The sequence below is a fragment of the Trichosurus vulpecula genome, chromosome 8, assembly GCF_011100635.1.
Source record: "Trichosurus vulpecula isolate mTriVul1 chromosome 8, mTriVul1.pri, whole genome shotgun sequence".
Classification (NCBI taxonomy): Eukaryota; Metazoa; Chordata; class Mammalia; order Diprotodontia; family Phalangeridae; genus Trichosurus; species Trichosurus vulpecula.
The window spans coordinates 22,020,307-22,043,087 of NC_050580.1; the positions used below are offsets into that span (position 1 = coordinate 22,020,307).

The 22,781-nt window shown below is 49.3% G+C and overlaps 1 protein-coding gene across 1 annotated transcript in view; it reads right to left on the minus strand.

Moving 5' to 3' along the window:
* Positions 1–22,781, minus strand: part of FAM13C (family with sequence similarity 13 member C) — a gene marked incomplete in the record, with an annotated part of 57,162 nt that overhangs the window by 2,833 nt on the left and 31,548 nt on the right. The window contains 7 exon segments of the mRNA XM_036736181.1: positions 2,688–2,789; positions 3,986–4,182; positions 6,168–6,263; positions 9,218–9,432; positions 11,751–11,832; positions 14,421–14,553; positions 15,403–15,613. Of these exon segments, the coding sequence (XP_036592076.1) occupies positions 2,688–2,789; positions 3,986–4,182; positions 6,168–6,263; positions 9,218–9,432; positions 11,751–11,832; positions 14,421–14,553; positions 15,403–15,613 (1,036 nt within the window).

Below are 22,781 nucleotides of genomic sequence, written 5' to 3' on the forward strand. Positions count from 1 at the left end.
TAAAGTATCTGACCCCCTACTATGGAGCAGTACCACCCACTTCACTGAAATCTGAGGCACCGCAAGTAGCATAGGACAGCAACTAACAGGAAACATCAGGTGGAAAGGTTTCTTGTTTCTCACTCGTTTTCTCTGAATGCCAAATTGCTTCAGTCACTCAGCTTAAATTCTGGCCTCTAGACTAAGTCCCCTGGAGTCAGGAGTCTGAGGGCCACGAGAAACTGGCTGAACTAGGAGAGCTGGTGTAAGTGGCCTGGGTGGAGCCTGGGGCTGGCCAGCCTTCTCCCGCTGCCAAGCAGCACTTCTCATAGGTTCCTGTTGTTTCAGCCTCAGTGAAAACTTTATTTGCCCCCATCCTATACAGTGAGATCATATGGTAAAATGCTTAACACAGTGCCTTGCACACAGTAGGCACTTCATAAATGCTTCTTCCCTGCCCCATCCAGAAGCTCTCTTGCCTCATGAGCAAGATGTTGTGACACAGACCATGGAACAACTGCCACTGTGTAGAAAAGCATCCTCTTCCACCGGTCAAGCTAGCATTGATTAAGCACCTTGTATGTGCCAGCCACTGCTAGGCGATGGTGACACAAACACAAAAATGAGACACCCCCTGTACTCAAGGAGCTTATGTTCCATGAAGGGAGACGTTGCCCGTGTGTGCGTGTACACGTATGTGCACTGGTGCTCTGGCAGAGTACATCATCATGTGAAATCATACAGAGTTTTAAACTTTCAAATAATGCATTGTTAGGGTGGACTGCCATTGAGGTAAACTCTTCCCTTCCCTATAAAGGTGCCAGTGACAGCAAACCTTAGTGCCATCAGTGGGGTGCTGGAGACAGCCCTGAGGAGGCAGGAGAGAGAGCCGAGCCCTGGGCCCCCTGCGGGCTACAGGACCTTGGAAAATGTGTGCAGCAGCCCCAGGCCTCAGGTGACTCATGCGCAAGATGAGGACCCTGTGTGCGATGACAGCCAAGGTCTCTTCCATCACTACAGACTGTTGTTACTCTAGTCTTTGAAAAGGGGTCAAATTCAACGATGAATTTTGAACCCATGACCACCAGGGGGCAAACAATCCCAGAGAAACAGCTAGTCAGAACTCAGGACACAGTGAGCGCCATGTTTACAACATGACTTAGATGTGTGTGCACCAACACACTAACATACACACTCACACGCTCCCTGTAGCCATTTATACAAGGATATTCTCCATCTCTGTCTCCCTCTTTTCCCCTCTCCTCTTCTCTCCCTCCCTTCTCCCTTCTCCCTTCTCTCTCTCCCTCTCTCTCTCTCTCTCTCTCTCGCTCTCTCCTCTCTCTCCCTCTCTCTCCCTCTCTCTCTCTCTCTCTCTCTCTGTCTCTCTCTTCCTCTGTCTCTCTCTCTCTCATTGAATGGGATCTGGCTTTGGATCCCCTGGGACTCTGGGTACACCACTGAACCACCTGTCTTGATGTCCTCTTCCTCTTCAATCCAATAAGAGTGTTGGACCCGACGCCCTCGAGGGCTGAGCCCAGCATGGTGAAGCAGGTAGAAGGAATCCTGCCCCCAGAGCCTGGGACTGGTGTGACCTTGGGCAAAGCGCTGACCTTGCCTGGACCTCAGATGCCCCAGATTTGTGGTTCAAGATACTCAACTTATTAAGTTATGAATCAACTTCTAAGAAAGGATGACTCAAATTAATATTCTCTAAACAATGTACTTTCTGAAGCCTGAAAATTCAGCCTTATACGCCTTTGGAACAATTATAAAGGTTGATACTTTTTAGGCAAATCTACTAAAGACGGGGTCTTCTCTGCCAAGAAGTGACATTACAGCACTTTAAAGTTTGCAAAGCATTTCGCATACATTATCTAACTTCATCTTCCCAGCAGCCCTCTGAGGGAGACAGAATAGGTTTTATTGACCCTAATTAACAGATGACGGAAACTGAGGCCCAGGACAGTGCAAAATTACATACTGAGAGTGAGTCAGGAACAGGATTTGAATGTTGGTCTTTTGGACTAAATGCTATTCTCCCTACCACACCCTCTCTCCCTGGATGGGGCTGCCCCGATCCTACCTGAGACAGCTCAGTGAGAGGAGTGGTGGGGGGACTTCCCTTTCCTTTCCCATTCCCTCCCAGACTTCACTGGGGAGCAGCTGAGGAAAGGTAACATGGCAGCTAGTGCTTCTTGAATGAGCTTCCATGGTCCTTCCAATAAGGGAGAGCTCCAGCCAGGCTTAGTGTCCACCCTGCCACTGACTCCACCAACACCTGGGGCCATTTATGAGGCAGCTAGGCAGTGCATGCCACAGAGAGTGCTGGATTTGAAATCAGGAAGACCTGACATCCAATCCAGCCTCAAATGCTTGCTAGCTGTGTGACCTTGTGCCAGCCCCTTAACCTCTGCCTCAATTTCCTGATCTGTAGAATGGGGGTCATAGCTACACCTACCTCTCCAAGGCGGGGTGTGAGGATCAGAGGAGATACCGGGTGAATAATGCTTTGCCACACTTAAAGCCCTGTAAAAATGCTGGTCACCACCACCACCACCGCCGCTACTGTGACCAGGGAGTCTGCGATCATTCTCCAGTTCTTAGAGGAACGCTCTGCTTCCCTACAACGTTATCCACCCATCCTCCTTGTGTGTTCTGAATAACAGGTCACTGGCAAAGGAGGCTTGGATGCTTCTCCCGGGTCTTACCGTCCAGTCTGCTTAAAAAACTGCTCTTCAAATTCTCTTAACGCCTTCCGAAGCCTCTTCTTGTCAGCCCGGGTTTCTCGAAGATGGTCGAGTAAAACTGGCCTGTGAAATAAATACACAAAGGCTGACTAAGTGGACTGGGCAGAACTACAGCAAACCTATTCATCCAGGCCAGAAGTGGGGAATCTGCGGCCTCACATGTCGCCTTCTAGGTCCTTGGGTGCGGCCTCTTGACTGAGTCCAAGTTTTACAGAAGAAATCCCTTTATTAAGGGGATTTGTTCTGTGAAGTTTTGAAATCAAAGGGCCCCACTTGAGGACTTAGAGGGCCACATGTTGCTTTGAGGCAGCAGGTTCCCCACCCAATACAGTCCATAAAAGGCCATGGAGATTTTGGATTCCTGCCCATATATCACCCTGAAAATGATGGTCTGGAGGAAGAACATGGATGGTGGCCTTGCTCAAATGCCAACCTTTAGGCCCCAGGAAGCCATGATAACCTCTTAAGTAGGACAGGGACATGACAAAAAGTGTTTTTGGAAGCTGAAGCTGGGTAGACACCAGGCGATGAGGGGTAAGGTAGCAGAGACAGAGAGAAGAAAGAACAATATCCATTGGTCACTTCCTGGCCAAAGTGGCATGAAATGGAGGCCAGAGTCAGAACACCAAGGTTTCTAGCCTGGGAGATAACATGGTGCTAAGAATGATATGACTACGTTTACTCACTAGAAGTTTCTAGCCAAGGCAGGAAAATGGACTGGCCCTGAACCAAACAAGGCTTCTGTGTCCCCAATCAGAGGACCATAAAATGCAGTCAACACGTAAAATGTCGCCTCACAAGCATTTTCATTTGTTGAGTTTTACCACAAGATGGCTGAGGTTGGCTCCCAAACCACACTTGAAAACTAATTTCCTCATTTCATCCTCATTTCATAGCTGTCATGGATGGCCCCAGCCAAAGAATTCACCACCACATGGCCAGCTTCCTGGCAACACGCCTTTGTCCATCCTTGGCTAGGCTGGTCCTCAGCAGACACCTCTCGCTGGTGGTCTGAGCAAGGCAAAGAGGCAGGTGGACACAGAAACCACGAGGGTGAATCCCCCAAACTCTCTAGAACAGTAAGCTCATTCCACTAGATAATGAATGGTAAGGAAAATTTATGGGAAAGCTCGTAAGTGTTCTGAGCCATAACAGGTAAACTGAGGAGGCCCCCAAGAGAAAGGAGAATTCCTGGATGGGCAGTTGTTGTGGCCTCCCAGGACAGAGATACCCAAAAATGGAGCAAAGGCAGCACTCACATGGTGGCCTCATGCAGGTTCGACATGGAAAGTGCAGGATGTCTGACTTCCTTCTTTGTATCCAGAGACAAGGCTGCAGCAGGCTCAGTCTCGTTGGGGAAGGGAAGGGGCTCACCCATGGGCAAGCAGGTGGCTGGATCTGACAAGGATGGCTGGTGGCTGCCCTGGGGACAGTCTTCATCAGAGTCTTCTTCTTCCTGCTTATTACATGGAAGAAAAAGGGGGAAGGAAGGAAAGCAGAAGGAAGAAAGGGAGCAATGGAGGGAAGAAGGGAAAGAGGGAAGGGAGGAAGGAGGGAAAAGGAGGAAAAGGAAGAATGAGGGAAGGGAGGGAAAAAGTAAAGTAAGAGGGAAAAGGAAGGACAGAAAGAAGAAATGGAAGGAAAGAACGAAGGGAGAAGCGAGGGAGGGAAGGGAAGAAGGGAAGAAGGGAGGGAGAAAGGAAGGAAGGAAGGAAGGAAGGAGGGAAGGAGGGAGGGAGAGAGGAAGGAAGGAAGGAAGGAACGGGGAAGGAAGGAAGGAAAAATTACCAAACACTAAGTATCCTGGAGAGAGGCAGTGAAAGTGTGCACAGGAAACACTGCTGGCTTTGGAGACAGGGGACTTGTGTTGGATCGACTCTGGGGCGCATCACCTTAAGGGCAGTGACTGTCACCTCATTTTGCTATCTGTATCCATAACATATAGCACGAGGCCTGGCACCTAACAGGTGTTATGTGAATGGTTGCTGATTTGACTGACTGCTCTGGCCATCGGTTTCCTCGTCTGGTAAGTACGGGGGCTCTGCCAGCTCATTTCTAAGGTCTTTTTCCCAGCTCTCTATCTAATAAAGTCTTTGAAAGAAGACAGTATTGGGACCATCCTTGAAGGGCTATCATTTAAGAAAGTGGAAATCTCTCTTGGGAGCAGCTAAGTTATTTAAAGGATGACAAGGGACCTGACATGGAAGAAGGTCAAAAGAAGTAACCCAAGTAGAGGGGAGTGGCTGAAATAACCCCTGATGTTCTTCCATACTGCTAAAGCCAAGTGCCCCCCCTACAAGGCCGGCCGAGTCAGCCTCCCCTTCTCTGGATTCACCCCCTTGTGTACAAGGGTTCTGAGGCCCGAAGGTTACAGCGGAGGACACAGATTGGGGTCAGAATGAGCTTGGGGCACTTGGATCTAACGGTGCCCCAAACTTACGTCGAGGCTCTGGATCACACAGGTCCCCTGTGAAAAGCCAGGGCTGGAGTCTAGGCCTGTCCTTTCGCTTCAAACATGGTGCTTTCTCACCATGCCACCCTGACTTCTGAGGCACAGCCTGAAGGTTGTTCATTAAATTCCCACAGGCACGAAGCTGGTAAGTCAGAAGGAGGCGGGACATAAGCCCAGGTGCCAGGTAAGAGATTTACTGAAAGGAGCGTCAGAGGCCATCTCCTTTCACTCTCTTATTTTACAGATAAGGAAACTGAGGCTCAGAAGGGTTAAGTGACTTGATCGAGGTCACAGGGTGATAAATGACAAAGGCAGGATTTGAACCCAGTTCTTTGGACTCCAAAGCCAGGGCTCTCTGTCCTCCAAGTGCAGCACTGGACCATCTCCCCCCAACTCTCAAAGTGCTTTACACTAAAGAAAATACAAAGAGGACATAGACATATGTTCAAATACTTAAAATTTATTGTTAAGTTAATATTTCTTTGCTATTTTGAACGGTGTGCCGCACTGAGCATTGGTGGATCAAAGACGATGTGTCAGTGTTTTTAGCTGTTTGCATTGCAATCAATTACTCTAAAAAAAAGGCCAGTCAGTAACGGCTGAGCTCCTACTTCACCCTAGACTATGTCCAAAACATGCCCAAAGTATGTTTAAAAAAAAACAACATACTTCCAACTTTCTTTTTAAAGGAGATAAATTCACCCACATGCACAGAATAGGAAGGACCTACTTCCCCTGGCTGGAGGGGAGCATTTGCAGTCAATGCCAACTAGAAATCTAAGGTTTCCTTCTCTCCCCACAAAATGTTAACAGTGAATGTTAAAGATGATTCTTAAAAACAAAGTACTCCATTCTTGGTGCACAGCATCCCCAAGGGCTGAGCCCTGCCAGGGAGGACGGGAGAAGCTGTCGTGTTCACCCTCTCAGCCCCTGGGCCTTGTCATCCCGCTATGGCCTGGATCACCATCACCACTTTCCCTGAGACTTACAATGGTGGGGATCGGGGAAGGCGCAGACAAAAGCTGTTTGATGATTCTGTATCGGTCGTAAAGGGGCTTGATGAGGCTTTTGTCTTGTTTCGTAACCTGAAAAGCAAGGCATTAATTAATAATCCCTTCATACACAAGCCTTGCTTGGAATAAGCTGAAACAATCCTGGGACTCTGACACCAACCACCAGAACCCTGGCAGGCTGGTAATTAATTAGTACTGAACAAAAACCCTGCCAATGTCCTTGTGAGCCGACCTGCTGAAAAGGGATCCTGTCTATTTTAGAGGGATGGAAGATCTTAACTTTTAAAGTCCTGCATGTTCAAAGAAGGAAGAAGCTGATGGAGTAAATGAAGCCCAAAATCTCCGCCTCATTTCCCTGTCTTTGCATCAACTTTTCCTGCACTTCATCTCCAGGATCCAGCCAGGGACCAAAACCCGCTGATTTTTCCTCTGATGTATCTCCTTCTCTTGTGTCTACATCTTCCTTTCCACTCCCATAGCCACGGTTCTCATCTAGGCTTTCATCATCCCACATCTGGATTATGGCAACCACCTTTTAGCGGGCCCCATTCAGTGCAGGGTTTCCTTAAATACAGGTTTCAAACAGCCAACACCCCTACTGGAAAAAAAAACCCTCCCTGTAACCTGCCCCAAAAGTCCAAACCCCTTTACTTGGCTTTGCCAGTCCTCCACAACCTGTCCTCTACACAGAGACTGATGTGGATGCATAGGAGACTCCCTAACCAACTTGGATTTTTAAAAGATACATACACAAGATGGAAATAAACACAGGGAACTGAACGAGCCTCCAGTGGGTCTGTGCATCAGGAGAGCTAATGATCAAAACGAGCTGAGAAAGCTCAAGATGACAAAGGAGGGTGTTCTTAGCTCTTGGCTGGGGGGGGGGGGGGGGGAAGGAGAGTTGAAGAAAGGAAAAGCATTTCTGTGAAGGATAGATGCAAAAATGACCCTTGCCCACAAAGAAAGCAGAACTGCTCAGCACCTGTGGCTTCTGTTTTCTATGCCTCTGGGGCCTAGAAATAACAAAAGAGGCTAATGGAGAGTGAGAGCCCAGGAGAGGATGAGGAAGAGGCCACCTGCCCAATGAGATGAACCACATTTGTGGGTCTAAAGAACTGGTAGGTGACAAAATCCTGCCACAATCATTTGGCACAGTGAAAAGGGTGCTAGCTTGGGAGTCAGAGCCTAGAGCCCTGGGTTCTCCTCCTGGCTCTGACAATCACCCTGTGATTCTAGACAAGTCACTGAACTCCCTGAGGTCTCAGAAAAGGATGGACCTGGAGGAGATGACCTTGACCTCTAGTCATGAGGCCATCTGACAGGAACCAGAGAACAAGAAAGGCCACCAAGGACTAGAACAAAGGTTCTCCTCATTTTTTTTAAGTGAAGAGTATAAATTAGAGACCAATGACTTTGACCCTGATTCCTGGTGAGAGTCTAGGCTCTATAACTAAATACAGGATTAGTGTCTCTCTAGAAAAGGGAGCTGGAATCCCAAAGAGCCAGCAAGACTTTGCCAAGAATGGGCCACAAAAGAAGAAGGCACTTAATAAATCTTGATTGACTGATTAAGTGTATTTCTTTTTTGTGCAGGGTCACTAAAGTGGCAGGTGAGGAAAATGCTACAGATACAGTTTACCTCATGAACAAGATGACCAGATGTCAGCTGGTCAATAGTACAATTAGATTCAAAGAACGGTCGATAATGACTGCATGTCAACTTGAATGGAGGTCTCCAAGGGCGTGCCCCAGTGGTCTGTGCTTAGGCCAGTGCCGTTTTACATTTCCGTTGATGACTGGAAGAAAGGCCCACTTTCCCAATTTGTAGATACTGGAAGTCAGAGGTAGGGTCCAAAAAGACACTGACAGGCTAACATGACACTAGGATCCTAAAAGGACTGGGCAGAACCTAAGAAGACGAAATGTAATAGGTATAGATGTAAAGTCTGATACTCGAGCTCAAGAAATCCACTTCACAAGAGGGAGGAGTCAGGGCAGGACTGGAGAGGAGTTTGTCTCAACAGCACTGGTGCAAAGCAACCAGAGAGGGACATGGTGCCAAGAGCCAGGAAAAAGGAGGTGACTCCCACTGCCCTCTCTTATGGTCAGACCACATCTGGATTACGGTTTTCTGTTCTGGCTTCACAATTTTGGCAAGAGATTGGTAGAATGTCCTGAGGATGGCCATCAGAACAATGAGTGTCAGGAGTGTGCAGTGCTGCCTGGAAGATCCTTTCCTTAGGCTCCTGGAGAGGGCCCTTGGCAGCAGTGGGCATCATGATGGTACTGGGCTCTTTGGGAAGGGGATGGGCAATGAATGTGAGGACAGAATGCAGAAAGGGCAAGGGAGCACTGAAGACCATTCCATTTCCTGAGTTTGGGCTAGACTCCCTAGGACTGGTGGAAAGTAAATATCAGCAGTGCCAAATTCCCATGCCCAGCAAAACTCTTGACTACCAAGAAAACCAGATCAAAATATAACTGGGAAATGTTTAACCAAATAACTAAAAATACAGTGCAACAAAGATAATGTTAATTTGTAGTTTTCTAAGTCAGCATGCTGCCCACAGGATCTATTCTTATTTGAGTATGATACTGCTGATAGAAGGGATGGGCCAGAGGGTTGGGGGTGAGCAGTGAGGGATCTGGCAGCACCATTTTTCCTTCCAAGAAATAAACCTTGGTTGCCGCCATTCCCCTTTACTTCATGCCCCCAAAAGTTATCCTGGGATGGACTCAGATGGCCCTACCTCACGGCGCTAAAGAGAGACAGCTTTTCTAGAATAATCTCATCACCCACAAGAAATGTCCCCAAGGCCACCAGGGAGCCCAGTCCAACCCATGCCTGCAAACAAGCCTCCGGCATCCTCCGTCTCTGATGGATGGGATGCCTAAGCAGCGCATTAACTGGAATGCGGACCCCCTAGGTGCCAGCCTCCGTATGTTCCCCAGCCTCCAATGACCGATAAATCTTGGAGGGCAGTGAGAGGTGGAGCTGGCATCATTCAGGGCACTTCCTGAGATACCTTGGCATCTTCCTGGGCAGTCAGTGGTTCTCTCTGCTCCTTCGTCTGCTTGACCAGGGCATCTGGCATCTCTTCCCCAGAGGAATTTGGCTCAGTGCCTGCAGCTTCTGGCTTCTCCATCTCTTTGGGAAGGGCAACTGGTTCCTGATGCAGGGTCTGGTGTGGCATGGCTTTGGGCACACTCCCCTGTTGTTCTGAGAGCTTTAGCTTCAGTTCTGTGGGAAACACCATTAATGAACACCAATGACCGCCATCATTCAGGGCCTTTCAGTGATCACATAACCAGCATTCCAAATCAGACACTGAAGAGCCCTGAACATTGAAGGACAGCCACCCTTCCTGAAACAGGGTGGCTAAGGAGTGGGGCCTGAAAAGGACCATGTAGGCTTCCTGGCCCCCAAATATCTCCCTCACCACCTGCAAAGGTGCTTGGTAATCCTTCCTTCAGCCTCTAAAGACTTTGAGGTGTTTCATAAACATGCAGCCCCCCCAGGAAGGGTAACATTATTAGCCAACATTGGAGGGGTTGGAGGAGGCAGATGTCTGGAGGGATTCCAGAAGACAGCAGAGAGGGGCTGGGCTGAGGCCAGGAATGCCCAAAATGACCTTTGCTGGCATCAGAGCTGTGCCAGGAAGTCATGTCCCTGCTATGTGACTTTAAATACCATTCCTGGTAAACAGACTTTCTGGAACTGGACCCTCGGCACCCCGGAATGCCCTGACAGACTTGGTTTATCAGCCTCCAAGCGATTTGTTTTTTTCCCCCATCATGCTTCTTAATTACAATCCGAAGAGTAAGGAAAGTGGTTAAGCATTTAAATGGATGACATTTCAAGGTGAGTCATAATTACACTGTACTTTTTTCAATAATGTGCATTTTCTTTTAAAATTAAAAAAAAACTTTATTGTTCTGTGAGACTTATGAAGAAAGGTGCTGTCCATCTCCAAAAACTGGTAAGGCCTGAGTGCAGATCAAAGATACAGGGTGTCCCTAAAGTCTGGACACATAGGCAAAAATGAAATGAATGAAATTTTCAACATTTTATTTAATTGGAATATTAACAGACCTTAGCCCCCTTGACTTCTCTTTCTGGGGTGTGCTAAAGCAGAAGGTGTCCTCAATGAAAATCACAGATGCAACACCCTTGACTGAATGCATAAAGAGTGAATGGGCTAAAAATTGACAGCAATGTGGAGTTATTGCATCGAGTTCACGTGAATCTTGCAAAGTGCATCAACCTTTGCATCACAAATGATGGACATCACACTGAAGATGTTATTTGTTAATATTCCGATTAAATAAAATGTTGTTAAAAATTTCATTCATTTCATTTCTTGAAAATATGCATTTTCGCCTGTGTGTCCAGACTTTAGCAACACCCTGTACTTTTTCTTTGTTTTTCTTGGGGTTTTTTGGTCTATGTCTTCTTTCACAGAATGACTTACATGGAAATGCGTTTTGCATGACTACACATGTATCGCCTGTGTCAAACTGCTTGCCTTCTCAATGAAGAGGGAGGGAGGGACAGAATTTTGGAACTCAAAATATGAAAAAAGAATGTTAAAATTGTTTTAACATGTAATTGAGGAAAAATATTAAACATTTAAAAATAAAATTTAAAAACGTTATTATGGCATGTTGTATTTGCTCCAAAGTTATCTCCAGACCATCGAACGCTTCCCTATTACAAAGCATAACAGTTGGAGACAAAATCAAGCTGCCTACCCTCATATGGCTCACCCCACATCCAGCATCCCCCTGCCTTTCCCCCGCAACGAGAAGAGGAAGGCGCGTTTCCTTCTCATTGCTCCAGGACCAAGATGTCTTGCTCCATTAATTGGACAACATTTGGTTGTCTTGGTGTGGCAGTTCAATAAATCAAAGTGCCCCAAGATGCCTCCCTCACAACTTGTAAGAATGCCTGAAATTCTGCCATCATAAACGCCACCCTGCGGAGAAATATCGACATCTCGACCCGCTGTATGATAATCCTAGCTCAACAGAGTGTAATTACTATCCTTTAAACTAAGACTTTCCAAAAGTTGAAGAAAAATGTTATGTCGTGGAGGAAAAGTAAGAAGAGGAAGATCTAGAGGCAGCCAGTCAACAAGCATTTATTAACACTTACTCTGCCAATCGGTGGGGACATAAAAAAAGGCAAAACATGGATCCGAGGGAAGATCAATATTTATAAACCCAGAGTAATCCCCTTCCAAGTGGCTTTTCCAATAGAAATGCGTCAGGCCCCTGGCTCCGAGGGCCCATTCATTTCCCAAGTCGGCGTTCCAGCTGCCGAAATGGCTTTGCTGTGAAGCAAGGCCCCTTACAGACGAGAGAACCAGATCCCAGATTCCCTGGTTCTGCCAACCAGGACAGATGCGAGGCGAGCCTCCAGGGGTGCCCCGGACATCCTTTCACATCCTCCCCAAAGGTGAGGTTAAGGCCACTATGACACCAGGAACCCTCGGAAGCTTCCAGATGGACCCAGGACCCTCCCTGGCCCCCCCCCCCACGTCTCCACCTGCTGGTCACCTTTGAGCTGCTTCCGGCCTTTGGCCAAGTCGTTCATCCACTTTAGGACTTCAGGATTAGACGTCTTGTCTCCATAAGAAGGCTGTAACAGAGAGAGCGAGTCAAGGGCAAACAGGAGAAGCCTGGCTCCGCCCCTTACGAGTGGTGCAGTCCCAGAAAAGGCATCTCCCCTCTCTGGGCCTTGGCTTCCTTTCCTGTAAAATGAGGGAGGGGGATCTCCTCCAGCAGAGCTGTGATGCTCCCAGACATGGAAAGCCTCCCCCCTTTAGGGTGCGGGCTCCTTGGAAGGAGGGACCCTCTAACTTTTGTTTGTATTCCCCAGAAATCCGCACGTGGTCAGCACTTAAGAAATGCCTCATGCTTTCACACTTAAACCTGACAGTTCCTTTCCACCCCTCCCTCCTCCTCCCCTACTACTTTCCCTATTACTGTAGAGGGGATCGCCATCCTCCCAGACCCCAGGAGTCATCCTGGACTCCTCACTATCTCCTTCATATCCAATATGGCTCCAAGACATGTCATTTAACCCCTGCACCATCTCTGGAATATGCCCCCTTCTCTCCTCTGACACGGCCCCCACCCCTTCAACCCCTAATGCCTGGACTGGCATTAGCTGCCACGGGTCTGCCTGCATCAGGCCTCTCCCCTCTCCGGCCCATTCTACATTCAGCCACTAAAGGTTTTTCCTGAAGCTCAGTCTGACTATGTCCCACTCCTACTCAATAAACTCCAGTGACTCCCTATCACCTCCAGAAACAAACTGCTGTTTAACCTTCAAAGCCTCCTCCTCCCTTTCTAGTCTTCTTACACCTGACTCTCCAACATATACTCTTCTATCCTGTGACACCCACCTCCTGCCACTCCCTGAACAAGACCCTTCATCTCCCAGCTCTGGGCATTCTGTCTCCCAGCCCTGGAACCCTCTCCCTCCTCTGCTCTCATTCCTGACCTCTCTGGCTTCCTTTACATCCCAACTTTACCAGATGCCTTCCCCAAATCCTCTGAATCCTCTCTCAAGTGTTTCTGATTTATCCTATAGATAGCTTGTTTGTCCACACGTGTGACTTGTCTCCCTCATTAGGTAAGCTCCTTGAAGGCAAGGACCATCTTTTGCCTTTTTTAATTTTCATTTTTGCTATCCCCAGAACTTATCACAGGCCTGGCACACAGCAGGTATTTAATAAATATTTAGTGACTGATTTCCTCACCTGTAAAACAGGGATAACCGTGCACTATCTACTTTCCATAGTGACAAAGAGGAAAGGGCTCTGTATACCTTAGAGCTAGGTGCCCAGTGCCTCGAGTCAGGAAGACTCATTTTCATGACATAAAATCTGGCCTCAGACACTTACTAGCTGTGTGACCCTGGGCAAGTCACTTTACCCTGTTTGCCTGTTTCCTCCTCTGAAAAGAAAATGGCAAACCACTCTAGTATTTTGGCCAAGAAAACCCCAAACAGGGTCACAAAGACTCAGACATGACTAAAACGCCTGAACAACTGATACCTCAGAGTGCTGTAATAAGGTGACTGACTAGTAGAGAAAGCAGGGCTCCTTAATCTGGCCTACCAATCTCCAAAGGAAATCTCACCCTTATTTTCACTCCCCTCTAACTAAATTTCCTTCAATTGTTTAAAAGCATGATTCTAAGATGGGGTCTCCAGGTGTTCCAGGTGTCCCTGACCTGCCAACAGAGGCCCTGATACCACCAAGGTGCAGTTTTTCAAATGACAGAGGTGTGTTCAGGCTTGAACCACTGGTCAAACTCCCCAGCGTCAAGAGCAGTCCACAAACAGAATGGATGTGTTCCCCTCCCTGAGGGCCTCCAAGCCCATGCTGAGTGGCCTCTTGCTTCAAGGTGGGTTCTGCTCACACGAGGCTCCCCTGGGACAGCCTCCAAAGGCCCCCCACCAGCCCCAACAGACACTCTGGGAGAATCTCGTGGCTATCAGGTGACCTTATTCCCCAGCACCAAGTACCAATCGCCACAGATGGACCGATGAAATAGGACCCAGTGCCTATAATGAGGGCAGCCCCACTCGAGCCTGAGTTTCCTTCATGAAAACACATTCTGAGGAAGGACGGCACCACGGGCCCAGAAGTACAAGGGCAGCTGTGTCCTGCCAGGAGGGTCCTCCCCAGAGTTGAGCACGTGAATGGGTGGAGGGGCAGCTGCCAGCCTCCAGCAACGTCAGCAGCGTCAAGCTGGCTCAGTCCCAGGCAGAGGGATGGATCGCACCCACCCTTGGACTGCAGGGCCAGAGATCTCTAGCCTGAAACTGCTGCTTCCTGGGGCCTTGTAGAGACCTTTAGGAAAATACAAGTGCCCGGGAGGGTGAGGGGAGATGGCAGAGGAGGAAAGGTGGAGAAACTCAGCAACGGCTGACCACTACGGAGTGGGAAGGTTTGTGAAGCAGATGCTCTCCCTGCCTTGTGAGGCAGACGGAGCCGGCATTATTATCCCCATTCTGCAGAAGGGGAAACTGAGACTAGAAGTTGGCACAAGTAGCAACTGCTCCACATGAGATTAGAATCCAAACCTGTCCCGGGTAGAGACTGGTACCCTCTGCTCTCAGTCACACCTTTCCTTCCTAAATGAACAAAGAAGGCAGGGAGGGAAGGAGAAAGGAAGGGACAGAGGACAAGTGCCACCCACTTTATGTGTCCTTACCCGGTATTTCTTTTCTTGCTCAAACTTTTCCTCAAACTTCCTGATCTTCCGCTTGAGGCTCTGGATGTGCTTGGTCAGCTGGGTCACTGTCTGGGGCCCTTTCCCATCCTCACACCTTGAAGAACTCCTCGGCCTGCACAGGGGGACAGGGACAGAACCTGATAAAGAGGCTTTTCAAAAGCAGACCTTGCCGAAAGTGAAGTGGACCAGAAGACCAAGGTTCCTGAGCAGGAAAGGCTCAACATGGCAACACTTTCAAGGCCATGATGGACTATTCACAAGGAACTGAGGATGTCTCAGGTGCATTCTGACAATGGAACCGTTTCATCTCTTCCTGTGACAGCCAGAATGTCTCTGGCCCCCATAGCACATCTACACTTTCTACATTCCCAATGACGCGTCTTGTTTGATTAGGAATTTTCCGGATGAAATGTTCCACAGCGCACACCTGTCCCCACCCCTCAACCAGGGCAGGTGGCATCTCCTGAGCCTTCCTTCCAGAAGTGAGCTCAACACGAGTATGAAGACATGGAAAGGGAGGAAGCCGAGCCAAGGCTTCCATGACAACCGAGGGTGGCATACAGAGGCGCAAACCTCTGTTCAAACACATCGGTCAAGGTCAGCGCCACACTGCCCACTGAGACGGGCATCTTCATCCCTTCTGCCTGAGCCCTTGCAGGGAACTGTCTGGGAGTCTGTGGGGAAGGGTCTACTGTATTAAAACAAAACGGAGCATTATATTTCTAAAAGATCAATGAAATCCCCTCAGAGTATTTCGAAAGCAGCAGCAACAGACTCCATCTCCTGACGTTCAGGCCACGGGCTTAAAAGTAATGCGTCCCAACCCATCCCTTCCAATCACAGCAAACCCATCATATGCCACATCAGTCAGGAAGCACATTTGAAAAACAAACAGCAAACGGTAAATATGGCACGTGAAGAAGAGAGAAGAAGAAATTGGGGCTGGACGGTGTTTCCTTACATCATGAACTGCTGAGTGCTGGGTGGAGAAGGGGCGGACTCGGGGTCTAAATTAAATCTCTGGCTTTGGCTAAAGAGGGAGCATCGAGGTGACAGGAGGGGGCGGTCTCCGTCCGTGATGTGATGCAGCAGGCGGCTGGTCCCGATGGACGGCGGGTCCTCGGAGCCGTTGTCTGCTTCATTACGCCAGTCTTTGTAGGCGGGCACCGGGTCTGGGAGGACGAGAAGGCTTGTTAACTGACATGTACCCAAAGAAGGAGCATTACTATTCACAATACGATCTCGAATTTCTGGTGCTCCCTCGTCCTTGGGGAAGCTGAAGACTACTTCAAAATAGTATGTGGTAGTTCCCCCAAAACCTGGGTGCGATATGGAAAATCTTTCCATCCCCAACTCACTGATGGGGAAACTGAGGCCCAGAAAGCCTCAAAGGGAACCATTACATACTCTCAATCTCGCTCTTTCTCCTCCTCCTCTGTCTCTCTCTCCTTGTTCTGTTTCTCTCTCCCTATTTCTTCCTCTCCCCCACCTTTCTCTCTTTCTTCCTTCTCCCTCTCTTTCTTACCCTTTCCTTGTTTTTCTCTCCCTCTTCCTCTTTCCCCTTTTCCATAAACGTGTATGTATATGTATTATGAGGAATGAAATCTAAAATTAGGATGAATAAAGAGGAAATACTTCCAGTTTAAGCATATATAGGTCTGCAGGAAGAGAAGAATCAATCAACAAACGTTTCTTAAGCACGTACTATGTGCCTGGTGCTGTGCTGGGTGCTGGGATACTGAGCCTGCCCGTGAGGAGCTTACGGTCCTTCCTGGGAACACTCCCAAAGGCAGATTCGGAATGGACATGGGGATGGGGGCAGGCGCCGGCAGCGGGGTGGGGTGGGGAAATTGGGAAGGTTTCGTGTAGCTGGTGAGGAGTCTTTGAAGAACAAACCACCGGTTGTGGAATTGGACCCACAAATTCCAGACCCCTTGGCCCAAGGGGGATTAAGTGTAACCCCAACACTTGGGGCAGCGTGGCTGGAGGACCAGAGGCGCCCCGAGCCAGGGAAGCCAGATCCCGATTGGAAAGAGCCGCCTTCCGCACTCCCTACGGGGCCCTGGGCAAGCCAGGAAAGCTTGCACAGACTCAGTGTCCTCATTTGGAGATAACAGAAGTACCTGCTTCCCGGGCTGTTGGGAAGATCAAGTGAGTTAAGCTACGGCAGAGCTCCGGAAACCTTCACGTGCTATGTAAGTGTTAGCGATAAAATGGCAATTGTTACTCGTCTTAATTATTCAGAGGAAAGCAACGAGAACCGGGAGAAGACCGCGCACCAAGACTACAGGAGAGTAAACGAGCCGACCCTCTCGGGCAGCCGAGCCACGATGGCTGGCAGGACCCCTTCTGGGCCCACGGAGCACAAAGCGAGAGGTGGGGAGCAACTGGGGCCGAACCCGGCAAACACCGTCAGACACCGCCACTGTTTTAGGTAGAAGGGAGACTTCAGTTTGGGCGATGGACGCACCGGGGCCAGACAGAACAAAATGCTTCCATCCTTTGTTTGTCAAAGCCTCCCCACCCCACAATACGCAGACGTCGGCTGGCCAGCCACGACTCCAGTCATAGCCACAGCTGCACCTCTCCGCTGCGTTAAGGTTTGGGGGGTCCATTCCTCACAAGAACCTGGAAAGGGAGCAGTGCAAAGGGTATAATCTGAGGCTCAGAGGAGTGACGAGGTTGGCCCGACCCAGGGGGCACAGAATTTGAACTCAGCTCTTCTGGCTCGGAATTAAAGATCACAGAATTTGCTGATGGAAGAGGCCTTCGGGCCATCTCATCATTTTAAAGGGGAGACCGAAGCACAGGGAGATGAAGGGACTCGTCCAGGGTCACACAGCTAGCAGAGCCAGAATCGAGCCCACGCCCCCTAGACTGAGACGTGTCTGCACCCCGCCCTGCCCCTCCCCAAACCCCGCGCCTGAAACGCCAACGCCTGGAGCCCCTCCCTGCTTCTGCTGGGGCCCAGCATCCGCTCCGGGGAAGGAAGAAGTCACTGGGAGAGAAGGAGACGGCCCTGTCCCCGGCCCTAGCTGTCCGGCGGGGCCCGCTCGGGTGAGCGCCCTCCATCCCCATCCCGGGCTGTCCGGCGGGGCGCCTTCGGACCAGCCCCACTCCATCCCCATCCCGGGCTGTCCGGCGGGGCCCCGATCCATCCCTCATGTCAGGGGGCCCAGGGCCCCTTCGGGTCAGCCCCCCTCCATCCCCAGGCCAGGCTGTTCGGCGGGGCCCCTTCGGCCAGCCCCCCTCCATTGCCCAGTCACTCCCCAGTTGGAAGCTTCCCTTCTCGACGAGATGGTGACGTAAGTCAGGGAGCAGCGAAAGCCCCAAAGCAGGTACGGGGTGTCCAGAAGGGAAGGAGCACCAGGGATGAGGCAGAGTCTGGCTCTCGGAGGAAAGTCAGAGGCTCGGGCCAAGCCTGCCAGCCACGCCCCATCACCCAACCTCCAATGCACCAGCACTTGTTAAGCACCTACAGGGCGCAAACACTCCTCTCGGCCGCAGAAGCCCGGGGGCAAAACCCACTGGCGGCTCCGGAGAGAACCTAGGGCTGGTAGTCTAGCCGGAGAAGCCCAACGAGGCCGGCTGGGAGGGCGGGTGGCGCTCGAGGCCCTGGCTCTGACCAGGGTGCACAAGCATCAGTACCCTATCTCACCCGTCTGTACAATGAGCGTAATGCCAGGAATACTTACTCTCATGCCGTTATTCATAGGACCTAATAAATACTGCGTATTAATAACTTATAGCGGGGAAGCCAGGGGGCGCCATAGTGCACAGGGCGCCCGCCGGGCCTGCAGTCAGGAAGACTTCTCTTCTCGAGTTCAAATCCGGCCTCAGGCACTTACTAGCTCTGTGGCCCTGGGCAAGTCACTTAGCTGCTCTCTGCCTCAGTTTCCTCATCTGTAAAATGGGGATAATAATAGCACCTGTCTCCCAAAATTGTTGTGAAGATCAAAGATGATATATAACAGTGCCTGGCGCACAGTAGGCTCCATGTGAATGTTTGCTCTTAGTGAAGACAAAAATGAATACTAGGAATGAAGGACACAGCCTGTGCAAAGGTGTGGAGGCAGGAGCTGGGATTCTAACTAGATTCAAAGCAAAGCCAACAGGGCAGTGTGCCTGGAATGCGGAGGGGGGGGGGCAGGGTGGGATCTGGACTGGGAAGGGCTTTAAGAGACAAGCTTGTGCTTTATACTAGAGGGAGGAGGGAGTCGCTGGGGGTTCTGAGCTCGGCATATCTGGAAGGGAGAGCTGCGAAGCAAGAAGACCACTCAGGAGGCTCCTGAAAAAGTCCAAGGGAGAGAGCGCCTAGGTGAGGGGGAGGGGCAGGGGCAGTGTGAGTGAAGAGAAGGAAATGGATGGATGGATGCATGGATGGGTGGGTGAATGGATGAATGGATGGATGGATGGATGAATGGATGGATAGACAGATTGATGTATGTGTGGATGGATGGATGGATGGATGGATGAGAAGATGGATGGATGGAAGGATGGGAATATGGATGGATGGATGGATGGATGGATGGATGGATGGATGGATAGACGGATGGATGAGAAGATGGATGGATGGACAGATGGATGGATGAGAAGATGGATGGATGAATGGATGGATGGGCAGCTGACATGTAGAAAGAACTGGTTATAAGCGGTAATGGACTGGCTAGGGATGGAGGTGAGGGAGATGCACTGAGAGAGTGACTGAATATCATCAGCTGAGGAAATATGACCCCATATGAATCTTCATGCTGTTTACACAATGTCTGCTCCCTGCTAAGCACTGTCTCTAGTTCCTGCTGACCAGATCAGCACCCTCATCCATTCACTGCTGGCTGCTTATAACTCTCTAGACAGATAGATATAGAGATAGAGATAGAGATAGAGATAGAGATAGAGATAGAGATAGATGTATCATTGCTAACAATCATTAAACAGCACCTACTGTGTGCCAGGCACTATACTGAGTGCTTTACAAACATTATGTCATTCTATAACTGCTATTATTATCCCCATTTTACAAATGAGGAAACTAAAACAAACGGCCCTTACGTGACTGGCCTGAGTGCCTGAGGTGGGATTTGAACTCAGGTCTTCCTGATTCCAGACCTAGAACTCTGTACACTGTGGCACCCCCTGGTGGCCCACCTGCTGCTTCTGTTACATCACTCCTCTGTCCAGCCTTTGCTGAGTTCCCTGCATCAAAGTCGCTCTTTTCCCTGATGCCAAGGCTCAGCATTAGCCTACTCACCCCTCCCCACTTCACCACGCTCATCTCTACTGACTCCCTGCCCATGCTTGTAGTCTTAGTCAAGGAGCCCTCTTCTCTCTTAGGAGAAATACAGCCTCTAAACTCAGGATGCAATCTCTCACCTCCACACATTTGTACAAGCATGAACTAGTCTCTGCCCCACCCTCAGCCCTGCTTAAGAAGCAGCTGCCTTCTCATCCCTACCCTGCAGAACCTTTATTCTTCAAGGCCCAGCTCAAGCATCACCTCTTCCATGAAGCCTTCCTGATGACCTCCAGTTGACATCATCTCTCCCTTTGATTTACCCACATGCATGCTGTATCATGCTCCACCCCTGACTTCTGCCATTACGACATAAGCTCAGAGAAGAGATCTGGCCCCAACACAGAACTCTGAGGTCCAACTCTGCAGAAGGAGAAGCTGATCTGCCCCAGGTCACATAACTCATCAGTGACAAAGCTAAACCTAAAGGCCAATCAACCTGTCAATTCCATGGAAAAAAGAATAATACATCTGGTGGAGATGAGCACCTTGTTGTTACTGAATTGGCCAATCCCTTCAGTCCAAACCAATGAAACAAAAGCCCAGTGTGGACAGAGCCTTCACTTACTGGACTTCACCTCCTCACCAGGAGCCTCCCCTCCCAGACCCCCTCATACAGCACTCCTCCTCCCCATGGCTTTCCAGCTCCCCTTTCCAAGGTGTCTTCTCCAATTAGAGTGTAAGTTCCTTGAGGGTAGGGTCTGTTCTGTGGTATTGTATCTCCAATGCTTTGTACGATGCCTGGCACGTAGTAATCACTTAATAAATTGCTAAATAAATAATAATTATAAATTGTTAAGTGAATAAATTACTCAATAAGTTGTCTATCCATCGACCCACCTATCTATCAATCTACCCATTCATCCATCCATCCATCCATCCCTCCATCCCTCCATCCGTCCATCCATCCATCCATCCATCCATCCATCCATCCATCCATCCATCTACCCCATCAGTGTTAAAGCTAGGAACTAACTCCTGTGATCCCTCAGGCAGAACCCTGGGTCTTTTGGGTGAAGGCTGGACCAGGAGGCAGGAAGAATGAGCTGAACTTGTGAATTAATATGAACCCTTTAGTTGATTCACCTTTCTTACACCAAGTTTCCTTGATTCTCAAAAGTCCTTATCCAAGTCATTCATAAAGATGTTAAACAGAGCAAAGCTGAGGAGAGAGCCCTGGGGACCTCCACTGGAGACATTCTTTTGTACTGGCCACAATCCATGAACCAAAGTTCTGTGCTTCAGGTCAGTTTCTGAGCTTCACACACACCTCAAAGTACCGCCACCCAGGCCACATCTCGCCATCTTGGCATCAAAGAGGCTATGAGGGACTTGTCAAATGCCTCTATGCACAGCATTTCTTCAATATTGTAGGCTGGAAACCCTTTCAAGAAAGGAAATTGGCAGGAGTTCTCCTTAACAAAGTCTGTAATCACTTCCTCTTCTAAGGGCTTAAGAACTGCCTGATCCTTAACAACCCAATCTAAGATGTTATCAGGAGTCAGGGTCAAGTCCAGGAGCTACAGGCTGGAGCATCATCCTCCTGACTGAAAATCAGACCTTTTGTCCTCAGCTCCCATGGCGCCTGGCCCATTTCTCATGATCCCACACAGGTCACTGACTGGGGTTTACCAGTCACAGCCAAGAGCTCACAGCTGCCCTGCTTCGTGTAGACAAAACAATCAACTGTTTGCTTTGGTTGTTTCTTAACTGATTGCTTTGGGGTCATGTAGACATGGTCTGATAAGAGCTCTGAGCTTCCTCTCAAGAAAAAAAAAAAAAAAACAGAACAAAAGGCAAATCTCTCATTGCTTTGGTTTGGGTCCAATGTATTTAATTCCTAGTTTGATCTTTTCAAGTTCCTTATAACAAAACGAACGTGAAACCTTATCACGGGCTGCTTTCCTTGTGCCCACTCACAGCACAAAGAGGCCCTTCAGACAATCCTAGACCATCACCAGTGGGTCAAGAGCTGGACTTACCCTCCAAAACCACTTTGTATAAACTTGTATTTACTCACTTGGTGTTCCCAATAAGCATTTATTAAGCATCTGGCATTGCACAAAGAAAGTGCCCAGCACACAGTAGGCACTTTGGTGCAGCAGATAAAACACCAGGTCTGGGGTCAGGAAGACTCATCTTCCTGACTTCAAATCCAGCCTCAGACACTTACTAGTGTGACACTAGAGTGACCCTGGGAAAGTCATTTCACCCTGTTTGCCTCAGTTTCCTCATCTGTAAAATGAGCTGGAGAAGGAAATGGCAAACCACTCCAGGATCTGCCAAGAAAACCTCAAATGGAGTCACAAAAAGTCAGACATGACTGAAACGACTGAAAAGCACCTAGTATGTGCCAGGCACTGTGCTGGTAAGAGCTGGGGGCACAAAGAGAGTGCCTAGAACACAGTAGGCACTTAGTAAATACTTGCTGATTGTTGACCTGGTGTCAGAAAAACTTGGGTTCAAATCCCCCTTCTGAAAATTATACCCCTCTAAGCCTCAGTTTCTTTATCTGTGGGATGGGATGATCATGCTTGTCATAGCAAGATGGAGCAGTGTACGGAGCGACAGACTCAGAGCCAGATGGACCTGGGTTTTGGACCCTGCCTCAGGAAGTTACTAAGCTGCGTGACGTCTTCCTTGTCCTCAGCGTCCTCACCTGTAAAATGGTGGTGATAGTAACACTACTTGCCTTACAGGGTTGTTGTGACAATGAAATGAGATGAGAGCTCTGCAAGCCTTTAACTGCTACACGAGTGCAGGCCGATCTGCAGTGGCAGACAGTGCTGCCTAGTGGATAGTGAACTGGCCTCCGGGTCAGGAACGCATGGGTTCCAGTCTCACTATATGACCCTAAGCAGGTAGTGCCCCAGGCACCTCTACAGGACTTGTTAGGAAACAGGTGCTGATCTGCATTGGGGGAGGGCGAGTCCTCACTGGGAGTTCCCTAGCCAATGAAATCACACTTCCAGACCCCTCCATCCCCTCCCCCCATAAATACGTCTTGTTCCCGCCCACACAAGAGACTATACGGGAAGCACTCTACA